General features: G+C 41.0%; 1 protein-coding gene across 9 annotated transcripts in view; it reads left to right on the top strand.

The window, feature by feature from the left end:
• Positions 1-19,241, top strand: part of LOC135097863 (uncharacterized) — a 38,841-nt gene extending 19,600 nt beyond the window's left edge. For 6 of the 9 annotated variants that reach the window (XM_063999946.1, XM_063999942.1, XM_063999943.1 and 3 more), the window contains exons 4-8: positions 4,523-4,713; positions 4,907-5,056; positions 17,927-18,056; positions 18,367-18,507; positions 19,101-19,241. In XM_063999946.1, the coding sequence (XP_063856016.1) occupies positions 4,523-4,713; positions 4,907-5,056; positions 17,927-18,056; positions 18,367-18,401 (506 nt within the window). In that variant the 3' untranslated portion in view covers positions 18,402-18,507; positions 19,101-19,241. Of the gene's footprint in view, positions 1-4,522; positions 4,714-4,906; positions 5,057-17,914; positions 18,057-18,366; positions 18,508-19,100 lie in introns of those variants that run through there. The other 3 variants (XM_063999949.1, XM_063999950.1, XM_063999951.1) reach the window with 3 other exon arrangements.
• Positions 19,242-22,707: the final 3,466 nt, after the last annotated feature.

The raw sequence follows: 22,707 nt of genomic DNA, 5'->3' as shown, positions 1-22,707 counted from the left end.
TGGTTGGCAGTCATCTGTAGGGACAGCAAGATAATTTAGGGACAGTACTGTTTATTCTTCAGCAATTATTTTTGTATAGCAAAGATTATGTAATAGATAACCAATGTTATATCACTTTTATTGCAAATGCTTCCCATTCAAAACTGGCCCTGTATTATGTAATTGTTCAATAGAAAATATGTGAAAATAGCTTTGTATTGGAAATTATTCAAAATGATCTATAAAAAGGATCTTTAGTAATGGAAACATAGGTACATTCACTGATACTCAGTGTATGCATTTGCTGAAAGGTCACAGATTCATAATATTAAAAACTCATTAATACTGGAGCTAATGAGTGGTTGAAAGAAGACAAGAATATTCATAATAATATGCATATATAAGAGTTTAAAGATTCACAGTATTAAAAACTCATTAATGTTGGGTGTGTGGGTGAAGGTGGGAGACAAGGGGAGGGAGGCATGGGCAGGTGGGGAAGATAAGGAGCAAGGGCAGGTAGAGAGGGCAGGGTGGGGAAGCAAGGACATCCTGCTGGTTGTGACCATTACTCTCATGCTGGTCTTCCCATCTCTGAGAGCAGCTCTGACAAAGCAAAAAGTAATTTCCTTTTCAAAGACAAATCCATATTTATTTGTTTCCTGAAGGAGACTTTTTAGGATGATATTTACTTGAGGTTTGTGGTGCATGCTTCAATTTTGCCATGAAAGAAATATTGTCACAAGTAGGTAAGCTGAAATTCATCTAATGGCCATTATATGTAATTTCTTTCCAACTACTTACTATTTCAGATATAAAACAGCATCAAAAGAAACTTACCAGGCCTATTCCTGTGAATGCCTATCTGGTAGATTCTATATCTGATATAAAATAATATTATTAGCCTTACTTTTAAACTTACTGTAAATACTATGAAGTGTTTGAGAAGGTTACTGAGGTTACTGCCATGGAAATTGTCAAGTATAATGTCATACTTTAATCTGTGTAAAGGGCAAGGAAAATGCAGGAAGCCCACATACATTATGTGAGGTGGCTGAGCATTGTGTACCCCTGATGGTGGCTTATATCTCTGGTAACCTTTATGACCAGAGGAAGGAGGAGGGTTGGTAGACTGTTGTGGGCTTGTAGGGGTCTCCTCAGTGTTGCTTCCTCCTGTTTTTTTGTACTCTATTTTTTTTTTTGAGATTTTGTTAAGAGTGCTTTCATATGGTTGATCTGTCCATCTGTTTATTTTAACAATTTATTTTTTCTGTCTTTCTATCTGTTTCTGTTTCTCCCTATCTGTCTCTCTGTCTGCTTCTAAATATCTGCCTACCTGTACTACTAAAAAGATAAAAAAAAAAAAATGTTGAATGTCAATATTGCATGTTTTTTTCAAAACACTGAAGAATAGCCAATATCTTAATAGATATAAAATAATTTTCCCTACATAAGGCTCTATAAGAAACAATGGCAGCTACTCTTTATTCATTCCTTGAGTTACTTTTCCCCAGTGGCCATAGAGCTACAGCACGGAGGTGGAGGTGATGCTGTAGAAGTGAGCTGAATGTGGTGTGTAACATTGGCTTAGAGGTGATCAGCCTTTGGAGAGGGGCCGTAGCTGCCTCCCATATAGGGACTAATTGAGTTCTGGGGAGGCGGGTCTGGCTGGCCTCTGTGAGACAATTGGACAGTTCGAGATTATGGTGGGAGATGCCTGGATGTGCCCTATAGATGTTTGTATGGTTGTCTCCTTCCAAAGGTCCCTTAAAGTTGTGTACACTCTGTAGGAGGTATTTCTTACCTTATCGAATCATGAAAATTTGCTTTCATTAATCTCACCTGTCAAAGTCACTGCTATGGAATGTCTGCCACTACACTGAACAATGTGGGCCGGGCTGCCACATGTAGAATGATTTTTGTCTTGCCCTAAATTTAAGATCCGTACTTGGAGAAGTGTTTAAGTGAAACTTTGAGCCAGAAACTGAAAGAGAATGAAAGGTGATGAAAAATATCCACTGCTTAGTAGAGTTTGAAGGAAAAAATGATACAGTAAAATCCCTCTTATCCGGCATCAATGGGACCACTGACATGCCGGATACTTGAATAGAAGTGAAATTATGCCCACAATCACCACCCTACACTCACGCATCTTACTATAACAAAGATCAGCTGATCGCCGTGCCGCGCGTCGCCACCCGCGCTGCCACCTCACACTCACCAACACAGTTGTAGCATTGGGCCTGTAATTGTGACTCCTTCTGATCTTTTCAAGCTGAACCACTCGTATAACACTTTGTCCATCATTTCACCATGATGATACTGCAGTGTGTGACGATTTTCCACTGCCTTTGGGGTGTCGGTGGCTTTCATGTAATCCCGCAACTTTTTCGTTTGGGATTTAATGTCATAAATAGTTGATGAGCCCACACCATATTCCGCCATTAGTTGCTGTCTGCTTTCACCTCTCTCTAATCATCGACAAATTTCTACCTTCTGCTTAAGTGTAAGCACAACACACTTCCTCTTTTCTACAACTTTAGGTATGATGAAGGCGTCAGGTGATAAACAGTGCACATGCGGGACTGAGTCACTGAGTAAACACAGTGCAGTGGACCACAGGTGGTGCGAAGCAGTGTGCTCTGGTGGCGAGGGGACAAAGTATGCCTCACGCGGGAATTTTAATCAATTTTATGAGTACACATTGATTTTTTTATAGATTTTAAGGCTCGGGGAAAAATGTGCCGGATACTTGAAGCTGCCGGATACTTGAATGCCGGATGAGAGGGATTTTACTGTATTAGGGGTTGGCCTGGTGGCGCCCATGCTGGGAGGGGGTGCATTTCGGGCATCGCAGCGGGATATTGGCAGCAGCATTATGTGATGGGATATCCGGCTGGCGTTAGTCAACCCTTGCGAATCCAACCCTTCGTGGTATTCCTTCCCCCTCATTAGGTCTCCTCCTGTTCCCCCCCATGAAAGTGTAGTGGCCCCCAGGCTTGGAGGAGTGCCTTTGTTACACCATTTGGCCAAGTTTCCTGTTGGGTGCACAGCCATATTGGTAGGTTGGCTGATCAGGCACCACCTGTCTGGTGTGAGGCTCTGCCCCTCCTCCCCATGTGTAGTTGCAGTGGTGGTTGTGACAGCGGTGGTAGTGGTGGTAACACAGTGGTCATATGGTGGTGCTCGCATGGCGTTTGGTGGCTCAAGAACTGTGAGATAGTGATCTGTGTAATACTCCAGCAAGTTTCTTGTTATAATCTTGTAATCAAAGGGCTTTTCACAACACAGTGAAGTGAATAGATGAGTACCCTGTTGTGGTTACATTAGCAACTTTTTGTATGTGTCATTGTATGAAGGACTGTGCCAGTAGTCAGTAACCTTGAAATGTTATTGAAGAATCTGCTGCACACACATTGTTATGACTTATGACTGAGTAAGTATTTAATGGTATAGTGATAGCATGGTTTCTTATCTTCACAAGACACACATGTGAGGTGGTGTACTCTTGGCAGCAGTGCAGCAACACATAGGACAAGAGATTTTTGGGAAAATGTTATGTCTTGTGTAGCTGTGGTGTAGCACTTTGAGAGTTGGCTTATATCAAGACTGAAGGATATTATTTTATCCCTGCAAGTACAGTAGTGTGCTACAGTATTTTGTGCAATAATTGCCAATGGCTGTTATATATCTAGACCACGATGATCTGTAGCTCAGTGAAGGCTTATTGATTTGAGCTTTTCTTTTCCAAGTAAGAAAAATATTTAGGCTTGGTGGTGGCCATAGAGTGGAATCATTAATCATAATGGGATCATTGAAGGAGTGGGGACAGAGGGCAGGTACACCTGGGTGGCAGGAGGCTCACTAATGCTTCCTGGCCAGGCAGGAGGCCTCCCTCCACCCACCATCAAGGATCACAAATTACTAGAGGTACTGGTAACACTGAGGAACAGTTATGAGTCCTGAGAAATTACTGCTGTGATGAAAATATAGGGTGTGTACTGCTTTACATAATGTGTAGTATGTGTGTGTGTGTGTGTGTGTGTGTGTATAGACACATTTTGTTTATATTTTCAATGATGAAGATTGTGAGTGTTTTGGTTGAGGTTTCATGGATGACTATAATTGCTCTGAACATGAAGGGAACATTATATCCTTTATGTAGTTGTAATGGTTGCCATGTGATATATGTTTTTACAGTTTATTTATATACATAAACCATGTATGCTTTCTTTTTAGTATATATACATAACATATTTAAGCATTAACTGTTGTTGAAAATCAGGCAAGCTATATTCATCATTTATTCATGAATAGTTCTTATTGTAAGATTTTTAAAGCATATTTGGATCAAATTTTATCATAAGAGCTTTAATGTTTTAGGCACCAATATGTTATTGTTTATCTGATGACCCCCACAAGTTGGTGATGAGAAAAACAAACCACAGCATCATAGGTTGTAGCTTTGTACATCAAATTTGTTACAAGAATAACAGAAAGAGTGTTGACAGTATTTGTGTAATTACTGTTCATCCTTTGCTTGCAGGTGAGCATTTACTGTCTCCTAAGAAAAACATCAGCGGAGGAGACGTGACCCTTGACTCTGTGTCTCCTCTTAACTCTCCGTCCTTCACCCTCAATGAGACAGTACCAGACTTCAATCTTGACTTCAACCTTGATGAAGCCTTGAAATTTGTTGGACTGAACTGCTCTGAGACTGGGGAAACTGTCTGGAAGGTGAGCTGTCTATTTTGCAGTAGATATTACCATTAGGAGATAATAGATTACTTATTAGCCCATTGGCTATTATGACTTTGCCTTATACTGAAGGAAATTGCCTGGTTGGATGACTGGAATATACTCATTTAAAAGGATGTTAATGCACAGTCAGTGAAGAGCTTGGTCAGAAGCTATGAAAGTGTTATCTCAGCCCTCAGAGCCTGAACCCACCTCTGACAACAAGGAAAGCCCTGGTAAGGAGGAGGAGGACAGCGAGGACAGCTTAGACACCTTGAACGACACCCTGGACGATATGATCCAGGCCTCCCAGCTTCATCCTCAATACCCGTGCTCACTACAGGTAAGTGTCTGCCTCTCATGTGCATGGTCATCCAGAATATAAGAATGGGAGGAAAGGAGACCATAAAAGACCAGCTGATCCACGCAAGGTGGCTCCTGGTCTATTCAGGGCAGTATGAGGTTCTTCCCTGTCAGAGCACCAGTGTAATATGTCATTTAAAATTTAAAAAAAATTTTTCCATGGTTTATTGAAAAAGAAGGGAATTGCAATGTGATATTAAATACAAATATTCCAGAATAAGCATTTTCTCATGTGTTAAGCCTGCATGGCAGACTGAACCAATTTAAGGTCATTACAAAGCTAGCTCAAATAAAAAGCACAGCCATTCCATCTCAAATTTTTAACTGGTTCTTTCTTTTGGGAGAGAACACCAAGTTTTTTTTTTTTTTTTTTTTTTTTTTTTTTTTTTTTTTTTTTTTTGTGCATTTGACCTGGCTTTATATTTGTATGACAAGACAAGAAAAGAAACAAGTAAATAAATATAGATCAACAGATGCAAACAGTATAGTAATTTTGCCATACCAGCATCAAAAGTGAATTAATATTGATGACTAGATAGATAACACACACAATAGCAGTAGCTGAGCATAGCGTGATGAGAATGTCAAGGAACAGTGCGGCATTAACCAGTGATTTACAATGGCACAGAAACACAACCACCTTGGCGGTGCGGGATGTGGAGTGATGGAGTCAGACAGACGGGAGTGGTGTGCTGTCATTGTTCAGTCTGCAGTCAGGTCATTACAGCGTGAGGTGAGGCGTGGGAGAGTGGCAGGGAGAGGAGAGGAGAGGGAAGGAGGGTTGCGGATTTCAGTCAAGTAATGTCTTGGTGCCGTTTCGAACATTTCCTGCATGACAAGGTGAGCTTAGCGGGTCGTGACGTGCTGGGTTCCTCACTGACTGCTGTGTGTGTGTTCTGTCAAGGTAATTCTGCCGTGTTTTTCCCCTAATTCCCTGCGATGCCCGTACAGTGAGTGAGTCAAGTCTGGGTCTCCCATAGTGTTGTTTATTATATTTATTTTCTGGAGGAATGAACGCTTTGGTTGTTATTATTATTATTGCTAGTACTTATTCTACTACTACTACTACTACTACTACTACTACTACTACTACTACTACTACTACTGCTACTGCTAGTACTAGTACTACTACTACTACGATTACGACTACTACTGTACTGAGGGAGCTTGATAGGAGGTGTGTGTGTGTGTGTGTGTGTGTGTGTGTGTGTGTGTGTGATTCACCTACAGTCATCTGCTGGTCACCCAGCCAGCCGTTACCCTACAGAAAGAGCTCAGAGATCATAGTGACTGATCTTTGGGTAGGACACCACACACCGGGGCAGCAAGGTCACAACCCTTCGGGTTACATCCCGTATCTACTTGCTGCTAGGTGAACAGGGCCTACACATTAAGAGGCTCACCCATTTGCCTCGTGTGTGTGTGTGTGTGTGTGTGTGTGTGTGTGTGTGTTACAGTGCTTGTGTTCACTCACTTACACAAGGCGGTTTTCTTATCAGATTTTTTTTTTTTTATCTTTGTAATGTTGTAGTTGAACAATCTTGATGCTTTTTAGTAGTTCTTGCATCATTCGTGCAGGACTTCTTGTGCTGCTGGTGGATTGAATTAGCAGTGTTCAGGAGACAAAACGCATACATTTATGGCAGAGTACCCAGGGAGTGTATTTCACTGCAAAGTAACATTACAGAATATGATAGACGGTTTTCTCTACAAGCAAAGTGAGAGAGAATAGCGAGTGATATATAGACAGAAAGCCACAGCTGTCATGGACGATAATTACTTAGAAATTGAGGATGGGAAGGGAGATGAAAAAGATAATGATGACAAATGAGAAGTTGGCTGGCGGCAAGATTACACTTGTTTGCTTCTTATGCCTTCAAAACAAGACAGCTAACATTTCAGACACCTGTCCGTGAAAATATAGTCTTTGTAACTAAAAATAATCCAGCAAGATATTTTTAGCATCTATATTTCATGCTCCTGAAGTTAGTGGTAGCGAAACAAGATGAGTTTGTTTCTTATGCCTTCAAAACGAGAGATACAACGTTTTAGGAAATAGCGGGTGATGGAATAAAATCTTCCCTATTGAAATTGGTACCATAAAATACTTTTAGCATCTATATTTCTTGATTCTGAAGGTGATGGTAACTTATAGTAGCAAAATAAATTAACGCATTTCTGAATCATATGTGGTTTGTTGCAGTATTGCAGTACCTAAGTGAAATGACACTTTGACTACAACATGGGGTAGCGAAAAAAAATGAATGGACAGACGGACGATTTTTTCCGGTCACGCGCCGAGAAACATCTACCTTATCTACTCTTGTTGGCATATTAATAGTTGCAGAATTTGCTCATGTTTATCAAGTGTTGCCCATCGAGTGTTGGTTCAGGTGCTGATAGCGGCAGTGATGATGGTGATAATGGTGATGGAAAGTGTGTTGATGGTGATGACGGTGGTGGTATGGTAACAGTGGTGATGACGGCGGAGAGACAGCGGTGTCGGCGGTGTTCAGAACAACAGTCACGCTTATCCTCGTTGTTAAGATATTTGCTTTTAGCGGCCTCATATGTCATGATAAGCAGCAGCAGATTCCTTGGTATAGTGAGAGAGTTTAGGGAGCTGCACAACTCAGTTAAGATGCAGAATTGTATGCCACGTGCTGCTAAAGTGAAGAAAGCTGAAGATGACACTAAACTTCACTTTGTGAATCAACTAAACCTTATGACACACACTGAATTTTACAGTAAACCTTATGACAGACACATAACTACAACCAGAGCAGCAATAATGATGAGTACAACAATAATTCTAATAATAATGATAATGCATTGATAAGCTGTATACTATAATATTCTAACTCCATTTTCTCTCTCTCTCTCTCTCTCTCTCTCTCTCTCTCTCTCTCTCTCTCTCTCTCTCTCTCTCTCTCTCTCTCTCTCTCTCTCATACTTAACGTAGATATCTTTCTGTAAAATGGTGTAATTGGTCAGGAGATCACGGAACTTGCTCCTTACCTGGCGTTGAAATCCCTGTAGCACGTTGAGCAGTGTGGAGATAATGCAACAGAAAAGAATGGCATTAGGCTTTTGGACAATAATAATCTTTCATTAAGACATCTTTCTCCGCAGTTTTCATTCTTTGATGTTCTCAGCTTCCTGCGCTTGTGACTCTGTAATTGGTGTGCTGTGTAATATTACTGTACAGTAAGTGAAAAAAAAATAAATAACGAGTATTAGATGTATTCTGGTGTTGATTTCCGCGTCACTTAGGCAGGTAAGTGGCAGGCGTGAGGGTGGTCCTTTAAGTGGCTATTTGACCTGTGTTATTTGTTACTGCAGGTGGGCTGGAAACTGCAGCTTTTTTTTATTGCGTCAGGAAACACGCTGACGTTGTGTGGCTGATGTTTTAAATTTTTTCCCTCTGTTTTCGTCGGCAGACCGGCGGCAATTTGAGTTTGTAAGCTGCTTTTGAGCCAGATATTAAATAAAGGCTGTAGTTTAGGAATTATATTGCAGAGTGTTATTTTTAGTATTGGTTCGGGAAATTGGATCTGTGTTAAAAGAAAAGAAAAAAAAGAAGAATGTTTAAGTTAACTCTTTGTCTGGTAGCACCTCTCTTTAAGCTTAAAAAATATACAGTAATTATACTCTAGTAAGCACTTTGTACTTAAAAAGTACAGAGTGCTGCTGGTTCGGGAATTGGGATCTGCGTTAAAAGAAAAGCAAGAAGTAATTACGTTTTAGTTAACTTTTAGCCTACCAAGACTCCTCCTTAAGCTTGATAAAACACTACAGTAGTTCAAGTTTAAAGTATAATTTTACTACAAGACATCAGGAGAGAGAGAGAGAGAGAGAGAGAGAGACTAGTGGAGTAGTTACAGTGCTTGTAGTCACATTTTCACTCCATAAAATAATCTAGAGTTAAACAAAAATGAAGCAACAAACGTACTCCCATAAGCAGTCACAGTTACAGGTACAATATTTCAGTTTTTCCTTACGAGTAATTGTAGTACTTGTAGTTACATTTTCACCCCATAAAATCATCTAGAATTATCCCAAAAAATAACAAATGTACTACCATAAGCAATCACAGTTACAAATGCAATATTTCAAATTTTCTGTACAATTGCGGGAATTTTAAAAGTCCCATCGGAGAGGTGCGCGGCGCAGTGGCGATGCTTGCGGTCACTTGGAGCAATAACTGTCATGTTGAACTGGTGGTGGTGTTGGTGGACTGAGAGGGAGGCGCCGCCACCCACACACGTGAGAGATGGCCGGGACATGGAGTGTGGGGGAGTGTGTGTGTGTATGTGGAGGATGAGGGGTGTGTGTGTGTGTGTGTGTGTGTGTGTAGGACGAGGGGAAGTGTGTGAGGAGTGTGTGTGGACTGTATAGAGTTTAAGTGAAGGAAGTTGAAGATGACTAAATTCTACAGTAAACCTTATGACACGCAATGTAATAGCTACAACCGGAGCAGCAATAATGAAGAAAATAATTTACAAGACGAGTGGGAGTGTGTGGAGAGTGTGGAGTGTAGGAGTGCCAGAGTGGGTGTGGCATGACCAACTGCTTGACAATGTGGATGATTTATTGAGAGAGAGAGAGAGAGAGAGAGAGAGAGAGAGAGATTATAGTATCATATCTCTCAAAGTACATTGATGTTGAAGGCAAAATTGATTCAGTTAACATAATTACCAAACGAAACAAGGAACTTTACTTTAAGACCCAGAGAGAGAGAGAGAGAGAGAGAGAGAGAGAGAGAGAGAGAGAGAGAGAGAGAGAGATGGTTTGGGGGAGGTGACAGAAAGGGGCGGTGTTTGGCAATAGGGAGGCTGAGACAGGGCCCCGCCAAGCCTGCCCGGTTAGGCTTACTGCTGCTCGGGGCTGTGAGCTGGTGACGGTGTGACGGTGGCGGCTCATCATTAATCACAGTCCACGGTGAATGTAGCCAATCACAGCAGAATCACGACCAATCATAAACTCGTCACGACCAATAAGGGCGGAAATTGCTGCAAAACCGGGTCCGATTGGTGGAGAGGCTGCCAGATCGCTTTCACCACCAGATTCTTTACACATTCCTCTAGACTCCGATATTCATTAAGGTTTTATGATGCACCATCCATCTCTTCTTTTGTGCTTTAGGAATCACTGGGTTACTCTCTCAAGCCTCTTAGCGGCTTGGTGTAAAATGTTCACCAACTGCTTGAAAATATCGGGACTCACTCGTATGTTGCACTGTTTGTTGCCACAAGCTTGGGGAGTTTGACCTCTCGAGTGCATCGGCATTCTCAAGTCCCTTTCACACGCTGGGGGATACATTGACTCCTGGAGAGAGAAGTCAGTGCCACCACCACCATCACCACTACCCCTACTCCTACCCCTACCCCAACCACTACCACCCACCACCACCACCACCACGCTGTCCTTGCTTCCTGCTTGGTGAACAGAGCTGCAGGATGTTCCGTGAAGCATCTGCTGCCCATGGTGTATATATATATATATATATATATATATATATATATATATATATATATATATATATATATATATATATATATATATATATATATATATATATATATATATATATATATATATATATATATATATATATATATATATATATAGGAGGAGGAGGCAGTAGACACCTGCCGAAACGATAATTACTCCCAGTGAGGTCTAAAGCACTGTTCAGGGGGTGCTGTGAACTTATCATTAAACCCAGCTGTGACCTCACTGAACATTTCCCTTTGTGTCTCACAACATAAGGGGGCAGTCACAGCCTGCCCTCTAAAGACAACTCTCTTCCTCCACACAAAACTACAAGCACCTAATAACACACACACCCTTCACTCAAAAATTTTAAAATCATGGCGACTCCTACACCAGCCTCGGAGTCCCCATCTGGGGAGGGGACCATAAATGTCCCCAGGTCGGACTGCCTTTCTGTCGACGACCCTAAGTGTCTTGACATCCCCCTCAACTTTTTCTTCATTAACTTCTGCAACATTCGCGGTCTAAGATCTAATTTTCAATCTGTAGAACACCACCTCTCCTCTTCTAAACCTAATCTTCTTTTCCTCACTGAAACTCAGGTGTCTGAGGCAACTGACAGTAGCCCCTTTTCTGTTCCCTCCTACTTTCTCTATCCTCATTTTCGATCCAAAGCTGGATGCTGCGTTTATGTGCACAATGACTTAACCTGCTCTCGTGCCCACGCTCTTGAATCTTCCGAGTTTTCCACCATCTGGCTACGACTACAGAGTCATTCTCATACTAAATTTATCTGTGCTATGTACCTCTCTCCTAACTCCTCTGACTATAAGAAATTCTTTGACTACTTAACTTCCAAAGTGGAGCACATTCTGACCCTCTTCCCTTTTCCAGAGATCTCCATTCTTGGAGACTTCAATGTTCACCACCAGCTTTGGCTTTCCTCTCCCTTCACTGACCATCCTGGTGAACTAGCCTACAACTTTGCTATCCTGCATGACCTAGAGCAATTGGTGCAACACCCTACTCGTATTCCTGACCGTCTTGGAGATACGCCCAACATTCTTGACCTTTTCCTGACCTCTAATCCTTCTGCTTATGCTGTCACCCTTTCTTCTCTGTTGGGCTCCTCCGATCACAATCTCATATCTTTATCTTGTCCTATCACTCCAATCCCTCCTCAGGATCCCCCTAAGTGAAGGTGCCTCTGGCGTTTTGCCTCTGCTAGTTGGGGGGACCTAAGGAGGTATTTTGCTGATTTTCCTTGGAATGACTACTGCTTCCGTATCAGAGACCCGTCTTTGTGTGCTGAGCGTATAACAGAGGTGATAGTGTCTGGCATGGAGGCGTACATTCCTCACTCTTTTTCTCGTCCTAAACCTTCTAAACCTTGGTTTAACACAGCTTGTTCTCATGCTATACATGATAGAGAGGTGGCCCACAAAAGGTACCTAAGCCTTCCATCACCAGAATCTCATGCACTTTATATTTCTGCCCAGAACCATGCCAAGTCTGTTCTCCAACTAGCCAAAAACTCCTTCATTAACAGAAAATGTCAAAACCTTTCAAGATCTAACTCCCCTCGTGATTTCTGGCATCTAGCCAAAAATATCTCCAATAACTTTGCTTCTTCTTCTTTCCCTCCTCTACTTCAACCAGATGGCACCACTGCTATCACATCTATTTCTAAAGCTGAACTCTTTGCTCAAACCTTTGCTAAAAACTCTACCTTGGACGATTCTGGGCTTGTTCCTTCCTCTCCTCCACCCTCTGACTACTTCATGCCACGTATTAAAATTCTTCGCAATGATGTTTTCCATGCCCTCGCTGGCCTAAACCCTCGGAAGGCTTATGGACCTGATGGGGTCTCTCCTATTGTTCTCCGAAACTGTGCCGCCGTGCTTGCACCTTGCCTAGTCAAACTCTTTCAGCTCTGTCTGTCAACATCTACCTTTCCTTCTTGCTGGAAGTTTGCCTACATTCAACCTGTTCCTAAAAAGGGTGACTGCTCTAATCCCTCAAACTACCGTCCTATTGCTTTAATTTCCTGCTTATCTAAAGTTTTTGAATCTATCCTCAACAGGAAGATTCTTAAACATCTATCACTTCACAACCTTCTATCTGATCGCCAGTATGGGTTCCGTCAAGGCCGCTCTACTGGTGATCTTCTGGCTTTCCTTACTGAGTCTTGGTCATCCTCTTTTAGAGACTGGTGAAACTTTTGCTGTTGCCTTGGACATATCAAAAGCCTTTGATAGAGTCTGGCACAAAGCTTTGATTTCCAAACTACCCTCCTACGGTTTCTATCCTCCTCTCTGTAACTTCATCTCAAGTTTCCTTTCTGACCGTTCTATTGCTGCTGTGGTAGACGGTCACTGTTCTTCTCCTAAATCTATTAACAGTGGTGTTCCTCAGGGTTCTGTCCTGTCACCTACTCTCTTCTTATTATTCATTAATGATCTTCTAAACCAAACTTCTTGTCCTATCCACTCCTATGCTGATGATACCACCCTGCACTTTTCCACGTCTTTTCATAGACATCCAACCCTTCAGGAGGTAAACATATCATGCAGGGAAGCCACAGAACGCCTGACTTCTGATCTTTCTAAAATTTCTGATTGGGGCAGAGCAAACTTGGTATTGTTCAATGCCTCAAAAACTCAATTCCTCCATCTATCAACTCGACACAACCTTCCAGACAACTATCCCCTCTTCTTCAATGACACTCAACTGTCCCCCTCTTCTACACTGAACATCCTCGGTCTGTCCTTTACTTATAATCTGAACTGGAAACTTCACATCTCCTCTCTAGCTAAAACAGCTTCTATGAAGTTAGGTGTTCTGAGACGTCTCCGCCAGCTTTTCTCACCCCCCAGCTGCTAACTCTGTACAAGGGCCTTATCCGTCCATGTATGGAGTATGCTTCACATGTCTGGGGGGGTTCCACTCATACTGCTCTTCTAGACAGGGTGGAATCAAAAGCTTTTCGTCTCATCAACTCCTCTCCTCTAACTGTCTTCAGCCCCTCTCTCACCGCCGCAATGTTGCATATCTAGCTGTCTTCTACCACTATTTTCATGCCAACTGCTCTTCTGATCTTTGCTAACTGCATGCCTCCCCTCCTTCCGCGGCCTCGCTGCACAAGACTTTCTTCTTTCTCTCACCCCTATTCTGTCCACCTCTCTAACACAAGAGTTAACCAGTATTCTCAATCATTCATCCCTTTCTCATGTAAACTCTGGAATTCCCTGCCTGCTTCTGTATTTTCACCTTCCTATGACTTGAATTCCTTCAAGAGGGAGGTTTCAAGACGCTTATCCACCAATTTTTGACCACTGCTTTGACCCTTTTATGGGACTGGCATTTCAGTGGGCATTTTTTTTTATTAGATTTTTGTTGCCCTTGGCCAGTATCCTTCCTACATAAAAAAAAAAAATATATATATATATATATATATATATATATATATATATATATATATATATATATATATATATATATATATATATATATATATATATATATATTTTTTTTTTTTTTTTTTTTTTTTTTTTTTTTTTTTTTTTTTTTTTTTTTGCTTCGATGAATAGAGTGTTGGCATTTTTTAGACAACTCCCATATATCCTTGAAATCACACCTGTCTTTTTTTAATCTCTTATCACACTTTTCTTACGTAACCTTCTTACGGCAAAGGTTGGTTTGTATCGTGTAGGTGTTCAAGATAACTGCCTTATGCTTCTAAGCCGTCATGTGAGACACTTTACAGTCATTACGATAGTTTTGAAAGGCCACAAGTATGATTAGTTGTGCTTCCATGCGTTTTTTTTTTTTTTTTCCACTGATAGAGCAAAATCCTTATTAAATTATAAATAGAATAATGAAAAACACACTTGCAAACACAATAACCTCCATTGTAACCAGTTAAAGTTATAGAGATAAGACGCTGAAGCATTTGAGAGATGGAGACCTTTCAGACACACACACACACACACACACACACACACACACACACACACACACACACACACACACACACACACACACACACACACACACACACACACACACACACACTGAGCAAATCACATACATGACTCCATTTTGTGTACACTTAGCTAATCTGGAAATACAGCCCATTCCAGCCCATTCCAGGCTCATTCCAGTCCCTTATCTTATTACCCTGTTCCAGTTTATTCCATCATTTTTTTTTTTTTTTTTTTACCTTTTTTACCTTGTTCTGCTAGGTCTGTCTGGCCTGTGTTTGGTTCTGCTGGGTCTGTCTGGCCTGTGTTTGGTTCTGCTGGGTCTGTCTGGCCTGTGTTTGGTTCTGCTGGGTCTGTTTGGCCTGTGTTTGGTTCTGCTGGGTCTGTCTGGCCTGTGTTTGGTTCTGCTGGGTCTGTCTGGCCTGTGTTTGGTTCTGCTGGGTCTGTTTGGCCTGTGTTTGGTTCTGCTGGGTCTGTCTGGCCTGTGTTTGGTTCTGCTGGGTCTGTTTGGCCTGTGTTTGGTTCTGCTGGGTCTGTCTGGCCTGTGTTTGGTTCTGCTGGGTCTGTTTGGCCTGTGTTTGGTTCTGCTGGGTCTCTGTTTAGCCTGTGTTTGGCCAAACAGGCTACCATTACTGGTACAAAGGTTACACTGGAATGAAATTAGTTGAAAAATATACTGCATAATTATTGGCAATGAAAAGATTGTGTGTTGAAAAGATAGTGATGAGGGATTCCGGGATGTGTTTCACTGTACAGAGTGGTGGCTGCCTCTAAGTGTTCGGGAGCACCTTACATGGCACCAAGAGGTAGTTAGTATATCCTCACCTTACAGAAAAAAAAAAAAAAGTTCCTGACCAGACATGGGCATCATTATAAATTATTATGATTTTATTTTGATTATGGTCTGGAATACTTTTTTGATTGATTATATTATGATTAGTTTTAGCTATTTTTATTGTGGTTATTTTTTTCTTTTTGTGCATGATTAGGATTAGATTATCACATTTCTCTGTGATTATTTATAAAAAGATAATAATTAACAGTGATTAAGTACAATGCCTAAATAGGCAGCAAACTACATCTCTTAGGAGCACTGTTCCATTTTTGAGCATAGCAATATAACTGCTTAAATCACTTTCTAACTAATGGTATTAAAAACATACATTGTGTGTAAGAGGTTTTATTTGATTTTGCTATACAGTACATAATACATTACTTCTATGAATTTATTTCAGATCATGATCACAGACTTTCACAGCAATAAGGAAAACAAAGTATTTCTCTTTGAAAAATATAGAACTTGTTATACACATGATTTCTTATAGGCTAGGTTATTTCTCATGTAATGTCTTCTTTACTATATGTTGATTGCACTTGATAAACATCAACTCCTCAAAGCAAACATCGGTCATTCTGCATCGTTCAGGACAAAAGACTTTCCCAGCAATGGAGAAAAGTGTCTGATCTGGAGCCGATGAAGCTGGGATGCACAGATATTGGAGCCAGTATAGTTAGTTGAGGCAGTGTTGACTGATTCTGTTCTCAGAAGAGAAGGGGATCACTGTCATCCTCTGTTCTTGGTTGACTCAGGTTGGATTCTACTTGTGATACAGTTGATGTTAATATACAGTGGGAAGAGCTCGTTGATGCTGATGGTGTCATGAATCTGAACACCTTGCACTTCTTTGTAGGGGCCTCCTTATTTTCTTGAAGGGAACCGTTTTCTTCAGTGGTAGTAGGCATAATTTCATCTACTGTAGACTTCAGTAGGGATTTCATGAACATGACTTATGGTAAGCTCCAGTCCATCTTAAAGCATGGATCTAGGAAAGAAGCCAGCCCAAACATCTCCGTGTCTTCATAGATCTTCAATCTTTTCTCGATTGAGCTTTTGAGAGTAGTAATAATCTTTGACTTGTATGTCTGTGACACTTGATCAAGCTCATCGTTCAATCCACAAATGCATGGAATTACTGTGCTTGACATTACAACATTCTCTCCCTGACACACTAGAGTTGCTACTTTAAATGGTATCAAGATGCCTGTTATTTCTTTGATGAGATTAAGTTCATATTTGGTTAGCTTTACTGAACAAGCTGGGCTGGATCAGTATTCAGAAGGGAGCGAATCATCTTGTTACTGCTATTCCATTGGATTGCGTTTTTGGCCTGAGGTCTGCTTTCACCTTTGAGAATGTCAGATGCCAGTGCAGAATAATGAATATGTGATACTAAACATTAAGCAAAGAAACCACAGTGTCAGTAGCAGTCAGTGGCAGGTTCTCCTCAACAATGCCTCAAAAAATTGTTGAATTCTCCAGGGAAGCAAGGAAACCAATTTCATTACCTCAACTCTGCCTCATAAAGTTATTGATAGAAACTCCAGTGAAGCAAGGAAACCATATTGTCAGTACCAGTCAGGCTCTTAAGGCTGAAGAACACACACACACACACACAAACACACACAATTGATCGTTGTCGATGTGTTCAGTGTGTGGCACATGGATGCGCTGGAACCAGGGCAGTGATGGCGATGAGGCTGGCAAACATGAACAGCCAGGCCAGGTACACCACACCCATCATCTGTGGGGACAACACTGCTCACACAGTGCCGTGGTCAGGACAGAGAATTCCCAGCACCAATGGGGATGAGGGTGGACATCACAATATTCTGCTTGTCGCTGGCTTAGCATAAGGGAGGAGTGATGATAAGGAGGCTGTCTTTGATTCATGCCTCTGTAGTTCATGGGTCACTCAGTATAAAGTTACATTAGCTGTGAATTTAGTTTATTTATTTATTTATTTTTTATTTACTTTTTCTGTAAGAGGGCATTGTGGTCTAGGGCAACAAAGTGGTAATAAAAAAAGGCTCACTTACTCGTGCATCACTCGGTGTAAAGTTGCATTAGTAGTAGAGGATATTTCAAATGATCTGTTTAGTCTAAGGCAAGAGTGACGGTGAGGAGGAAGTGATGAATTAATGCCTCTATAGTACACAGGTCACTCAGTTGAATTAATAACAGTAGTGGTCTTAACATTATAGCAAATTTTCATTATAATTTCTTTAGCATAAGGCAAGAGTGATATTGAGAGGAAAGTGTAGTTTTTAGTAGAGGCAACATGAGGTTAAACTAGCAATAGAAGTTTTTAACCATTCATTTATAAGGCAAGGGAAGTAGTGAGAATGAAATGCAGTTTTTGTCTAATGCATTATGAGGTTACATTAATAGTAGACATTAAATAGAAATAATAATCTTGGGAGTAAAGGAAGTTCTCAGTCATTCATTTATCATTAGGCAAAGGCAGGTAGCACTAAGAAGACAATCCTGAATACCTAGTTCAGTTAACATGAGGTGACAGTTCCCCTGACAGGCACCACGGGTGAAAACATGGAGGTGGACAACAGTGTGGAGATCCCTCTCAACAAGGCTACCATCCTGCGGGGACACCAGAGTGAGGTGTTCATCTGTGCCTGGAACCCAACCACTGACCTTGCCTCAGGGTGGGTGCTCTCTCTCTCACACACACACACACACACACACACACACACACACACACACACACCACACATATAACAGGTGTGACTCTCTGGAAAACATGAACACATTGAGAAAGCACAAATTAGCAGATATGAATAGATATAGACTTGTTCATTCATTCATACACATACGTATTGCTCATGATCGTATCTTCACTCCCTTCTCTCACCCCACATCACCAATCCTTCCTCTCCACCTTGCATCCACTTTGCTCACCCCACGTTATCACTCCTTCTCCATCTCATCTCACTCCACACATTCACTCCTCGACAGGTCAGGAGACAGCATGGCCCGCATCTGAAACATGAATGACAGCACCACCTCCCTGAACCAGCTTGTTCTGCAGCACTGCATTCAGAAAGGAGGCACTGAGAGGTTCCCAGTAACAAAGATGTCACTTCCTTAGACTGGAATGTAAGAGTCTGTCCTTCTGTACTAAATTGCTAGATAATTTTGAGGTCATTTGGGGTTGGAGGTTGTTGGAAGGAGACTAGTGTGGGAAGAGTGAGTGAGATCTGAAGACAGTGTGTGGTTAGGTTAGTGGGGAGAGTGAGGAAGACATGGAGATGAAGTGTGGAGGAAGAATAGAGAAGGACGAGGATCAGAGAAGTGATTGTTTACCACTGCAAGAAGTAGGAGTGACTCGCAAGATGTCTAAACCTGTAAGGGAAAATAATGTATCTTTATCAATCATACTCAGTGTAGCCCAGACAGATCATCACACACACTCACACACACACACACACACACACACACACACACACACACACACACACACACACACACACACACACACACACACACACACACACACACACACCATGCAAACTTTTAGACAAGGCATACCACAGAAAATGGAAAATAAGGAAACAAGATGATGATGATGTCAGGTTTTGCAAGATTTTCAGCAAATTAGAGAAGGATTGAGAAAACACTGAAGACTGGAAGTGAATGTAATCAGCCTAAAGCCCATTAACCTTGACACCACCTTTCCCCTTCCCTTGCAGTGTGACGGCACCTTGCTCATCACAGGATCTTACGACGGTTACACCAGAGTTTGGATGACAGACGGCCGACTAGCCTCCAACTTCGGCCAGCACAAGGGTCCCGTATTTGCCCTTAAGTGGAACAAAAAGGGCAACTACTTCCTAAGTGCTGGAGTGGACAAGGTGAGGAGTGTCATGTGCTCTTGTATCTTGAGGAGTGCGAGAGGATGTGTGTGAGATTGTGTTGTGTTTTGTTCATGGGTGATGGGGGTACGTGCCAGGGGGGAGGGGGAGGGTGCAGGTGTCGTTGGGGTGTGTGGTAGTTGCTCTCTCTCTCCCCTCTCTCCTCTCTCCTGTTCCTCACTCCCCTCTTTCAGAATCCCAGTGAGTCATTACATCTTCCATTTTTCTCCTCTTTCATCCCCTTCAGGGCTTGTAGGGAGTCTAGCCTTGAGCTTCTAGTGCCCTGGTAGTCCCTGAAGGAGCGTGAGGATATGATTTCTAGTACATAAAATTATTTTTATGGTAGAATACCATTCCATCTCCTCTCTCTCTCTCTCTCTCTCTCTCTCTCTCTCTCTCTCTCTCTCTCTCTCTCTCTCTCTCTCTCTCTCTCTCTCTCTCTCTCTCTCTCTCTCTCTCTCTTCATTATTCTTTTTTCATTCATTGTTACTTATCTTTGTTTTATATGACATGATCTTGGTGCACACAGCAGTATAGACTCTGAGAAGGTGAGTTAATGGACCAGTTAGAAAACACCGGCATATATGAGTATTGTGCACCTGATACATGGCAGGCAGAGCAAAGGAATGAAAGTTAAGTTGATGTAGACAGAGACAGATTAAAGTATACCATACAGTGCTGGTTGTAACTTAGAGTATTTAAATATGTGTCTGTGAAATATTCAGCTCATATCCCTAATTGCCACCTGCACAGGGCAACGTGAGTGCAGGCATGGGTGTTCCTGGATGCATGCCAGGTACCATGTTTGCTCCCATCCCTGTGGAAGTCATTTCATATTCACCTGAGCTTGTTGGAAGTAAGTCTTCACAACTTTTGTCCCACGTCACCTTATTAACTAAAAAAAATCTCACAAACTTTCATATGACGAACTCTTTCAAATGGGGTTTCAAGACATTTATCCTCCATTATTTGGCTTTTCTATCTGGAATTCTCTGTTGGATCTGGCATTAAGGGTTATTTTTTTATACAATATATATATATATATATATATATATATATATATATATATATATATATATATATATATATATATATATATATATATATATATATATATATATATATATATATAGACACACACACACACACACACACACACATACAGATGTTCCCTCATCATATGAACAAGTTTGGTTCCAGATGGTTGTTCATAATTGTTTTGTTCATAAGGAGTTATTTTGTAAATTAATTTTGGTGCATACATTGAGGTTGTGCTAAAACATCACTGTATTGTACTCACTGATAAAGATATTATGTATGTAGTAATAAAACAAATTGATAAATTGTACAAATACTAGTGTACCATGAGTGCAGGCTCTGTTTGCCATTTTTTTCTCCACAATTGTTTCTTTATTAAAACCATCTTACTTTCTATTGAGATGACTTGACACTTAGCATTTTCACATCATCACTAGCCTTATGATTGTCACCAGCCATGATCAATAATCAGAAAGTTGGAAAATATGCAAACAAATCTTGGAGCACAGTCAAACTGGTGTTAGCAGGTCAGAAGTTGAATGAGAACAACATGGTGTCTCTCTCCTTTGCTATGCATGGATAGTGCTCAAACATGGCACTAGGTGAATTTGAATCTGTGCTGGAGTGACAAACATAATTTGGACTTGTGTGGGGACTCTTGTCCCAGGGATTCTTGTTCCTATCTCCAGATGTTTTTGTAAGTTGAGGAGCATCTGTATTCATGGGTTAGAAGACACAGACCTGAGGTGTAAAGAAGTAGCTGTGGGGATGGGAGATGAAATAAAGGATGATTTTGTTGTGTGAACCCAGTTAACGTGAAGCGCAGTCCATAGAAAGTACCCTGCATCTGTTGTGGCTTAAGGATTGGAGTGAGTGTAGAGCAGGGAATGGTCTCATTATGAAGGGGCAGGGGTGGTAAACCTGTGTATACTGTCGGGCCTTCCTGTGGAAGTATGTGGCAAACTGTGTTAATTATGCCTAGGGTCTGGAGTGTAGCAGGGTGGTCCATGAGACAATCTCTTTCTGGCAGGGGCCAGTAGGACTAAAACCATGAACGATGTGTGTATGTATGAGTGCGTAGTGCTTTGTTTAGGCTGCCTATGTAGGATTGCTAGCCTGGTGGACAGAAAGACTTAAACATTAACTAATATTGTATTTGGAATCCTTTCCATGCCTCACTTTTGTCCAGAAGACAGTCATAAGAACTCTGACTACTACCACTCACTGGTCCTCCTTTGCCCACAGCCAGTGCAACTCAGAAGAGCAAGTACAGCAGACAGCACATTGTGGAACCCTCAACAGACCTGCATCAAATCTCAGAGGCAACACAAAATGTGGAAGCCACCTTGGATGCCCTAATCTGTAAGTGTGGCAGTGCTAATGAGACTCATGCATAGACAAATGTACCATTTCATGTGTTGTTTAATTTTTTATTTGTTTATTCATTTATTTTATTTATTTATTTATTTATTTATTTTATTCACTTATTTATTTATTTATTTATTCATTTATATTCATTTATATATTTATTTATTTTTTTATTTATTTTTTTTTTTGATCATCCCAAGTATTCTTTTAGGAAATTTACACACACACACGCAGGCACGCATGCACGCACGCATGCACACACGCACGCACGCACGCACAGACAGACAGACAGACAGACAGACAGACAGACAGACACACAGTTAGTTAGTTAGTAGTTTATTGACAAAAGAATCCTTTTACAAAATAAACGAAGAAGAAATAATTGTACAAGTACTTTTGTCCATGAAAAGTAACAAACATGCATTTGATGTAGAGGTGATTCTTACATATTATACGTATATACTCAGTACTTCAAAAATATAGCAACACACTTCCTGTATATAGATATTCTCTTCCATTATGTCATTTATATCGCCAAATCTGAGCATTTGATAACTATTACGTAGATCAGCAGTCATTGTGCACTCTAACAACACATGTTTTTCGGTTTGAACATGAACACCGTCGCACAAACATACTCTCTGCTCAGTTGCCGTTCGACTCCACCTGCCTGTTTCAATTCTTAGATTGTGTGACATTAATCTCAGTCTTGTGAATGCCTCTCGCTGGTAATCGGGCACATACTTATCAGTCTTATAAATATTGTGAACTGTCAGTGTCGGGTTAAAGTCATTCACATATGTCCAGATCTTAGTGGCACTGTTCGGTGTGTTCCTCAAAATATTTCTCAATTTTTCCATGGGGTCATTATCTGATATCAGGGATATTTCTCTATTAAGGAATCTATATCCAGGTGTGTTTTCTCTCCTGCAAAGGTCATACACAATATAAAAAGGTTGTTCCATATCTATGACCTCCAACTTAGATTTTAAGAAGTTTTTCCTCCTTCGCTTTACTAATTCTATTACAGGTAAAATTA

This window comes from Scylla paramamosain, unplaced genomic scaffold, assembly GCF_035594125.1.
Source record: "Scylla paramamosain isolate STU-SP2022 unplaced genomic scaffold, ASM3559412v1 Contig34, whole genome shotgun sequence".
NCBI classification, from domain to species: Eukaryota; Metazoa; Arthropoda; class Malacostraca; order Decapoda; family Portunidae; genus Scylla; species Scylla paramamosain.
This window is presented reverse-complemented; position numbering and strand designations above follow the sequence as displayed.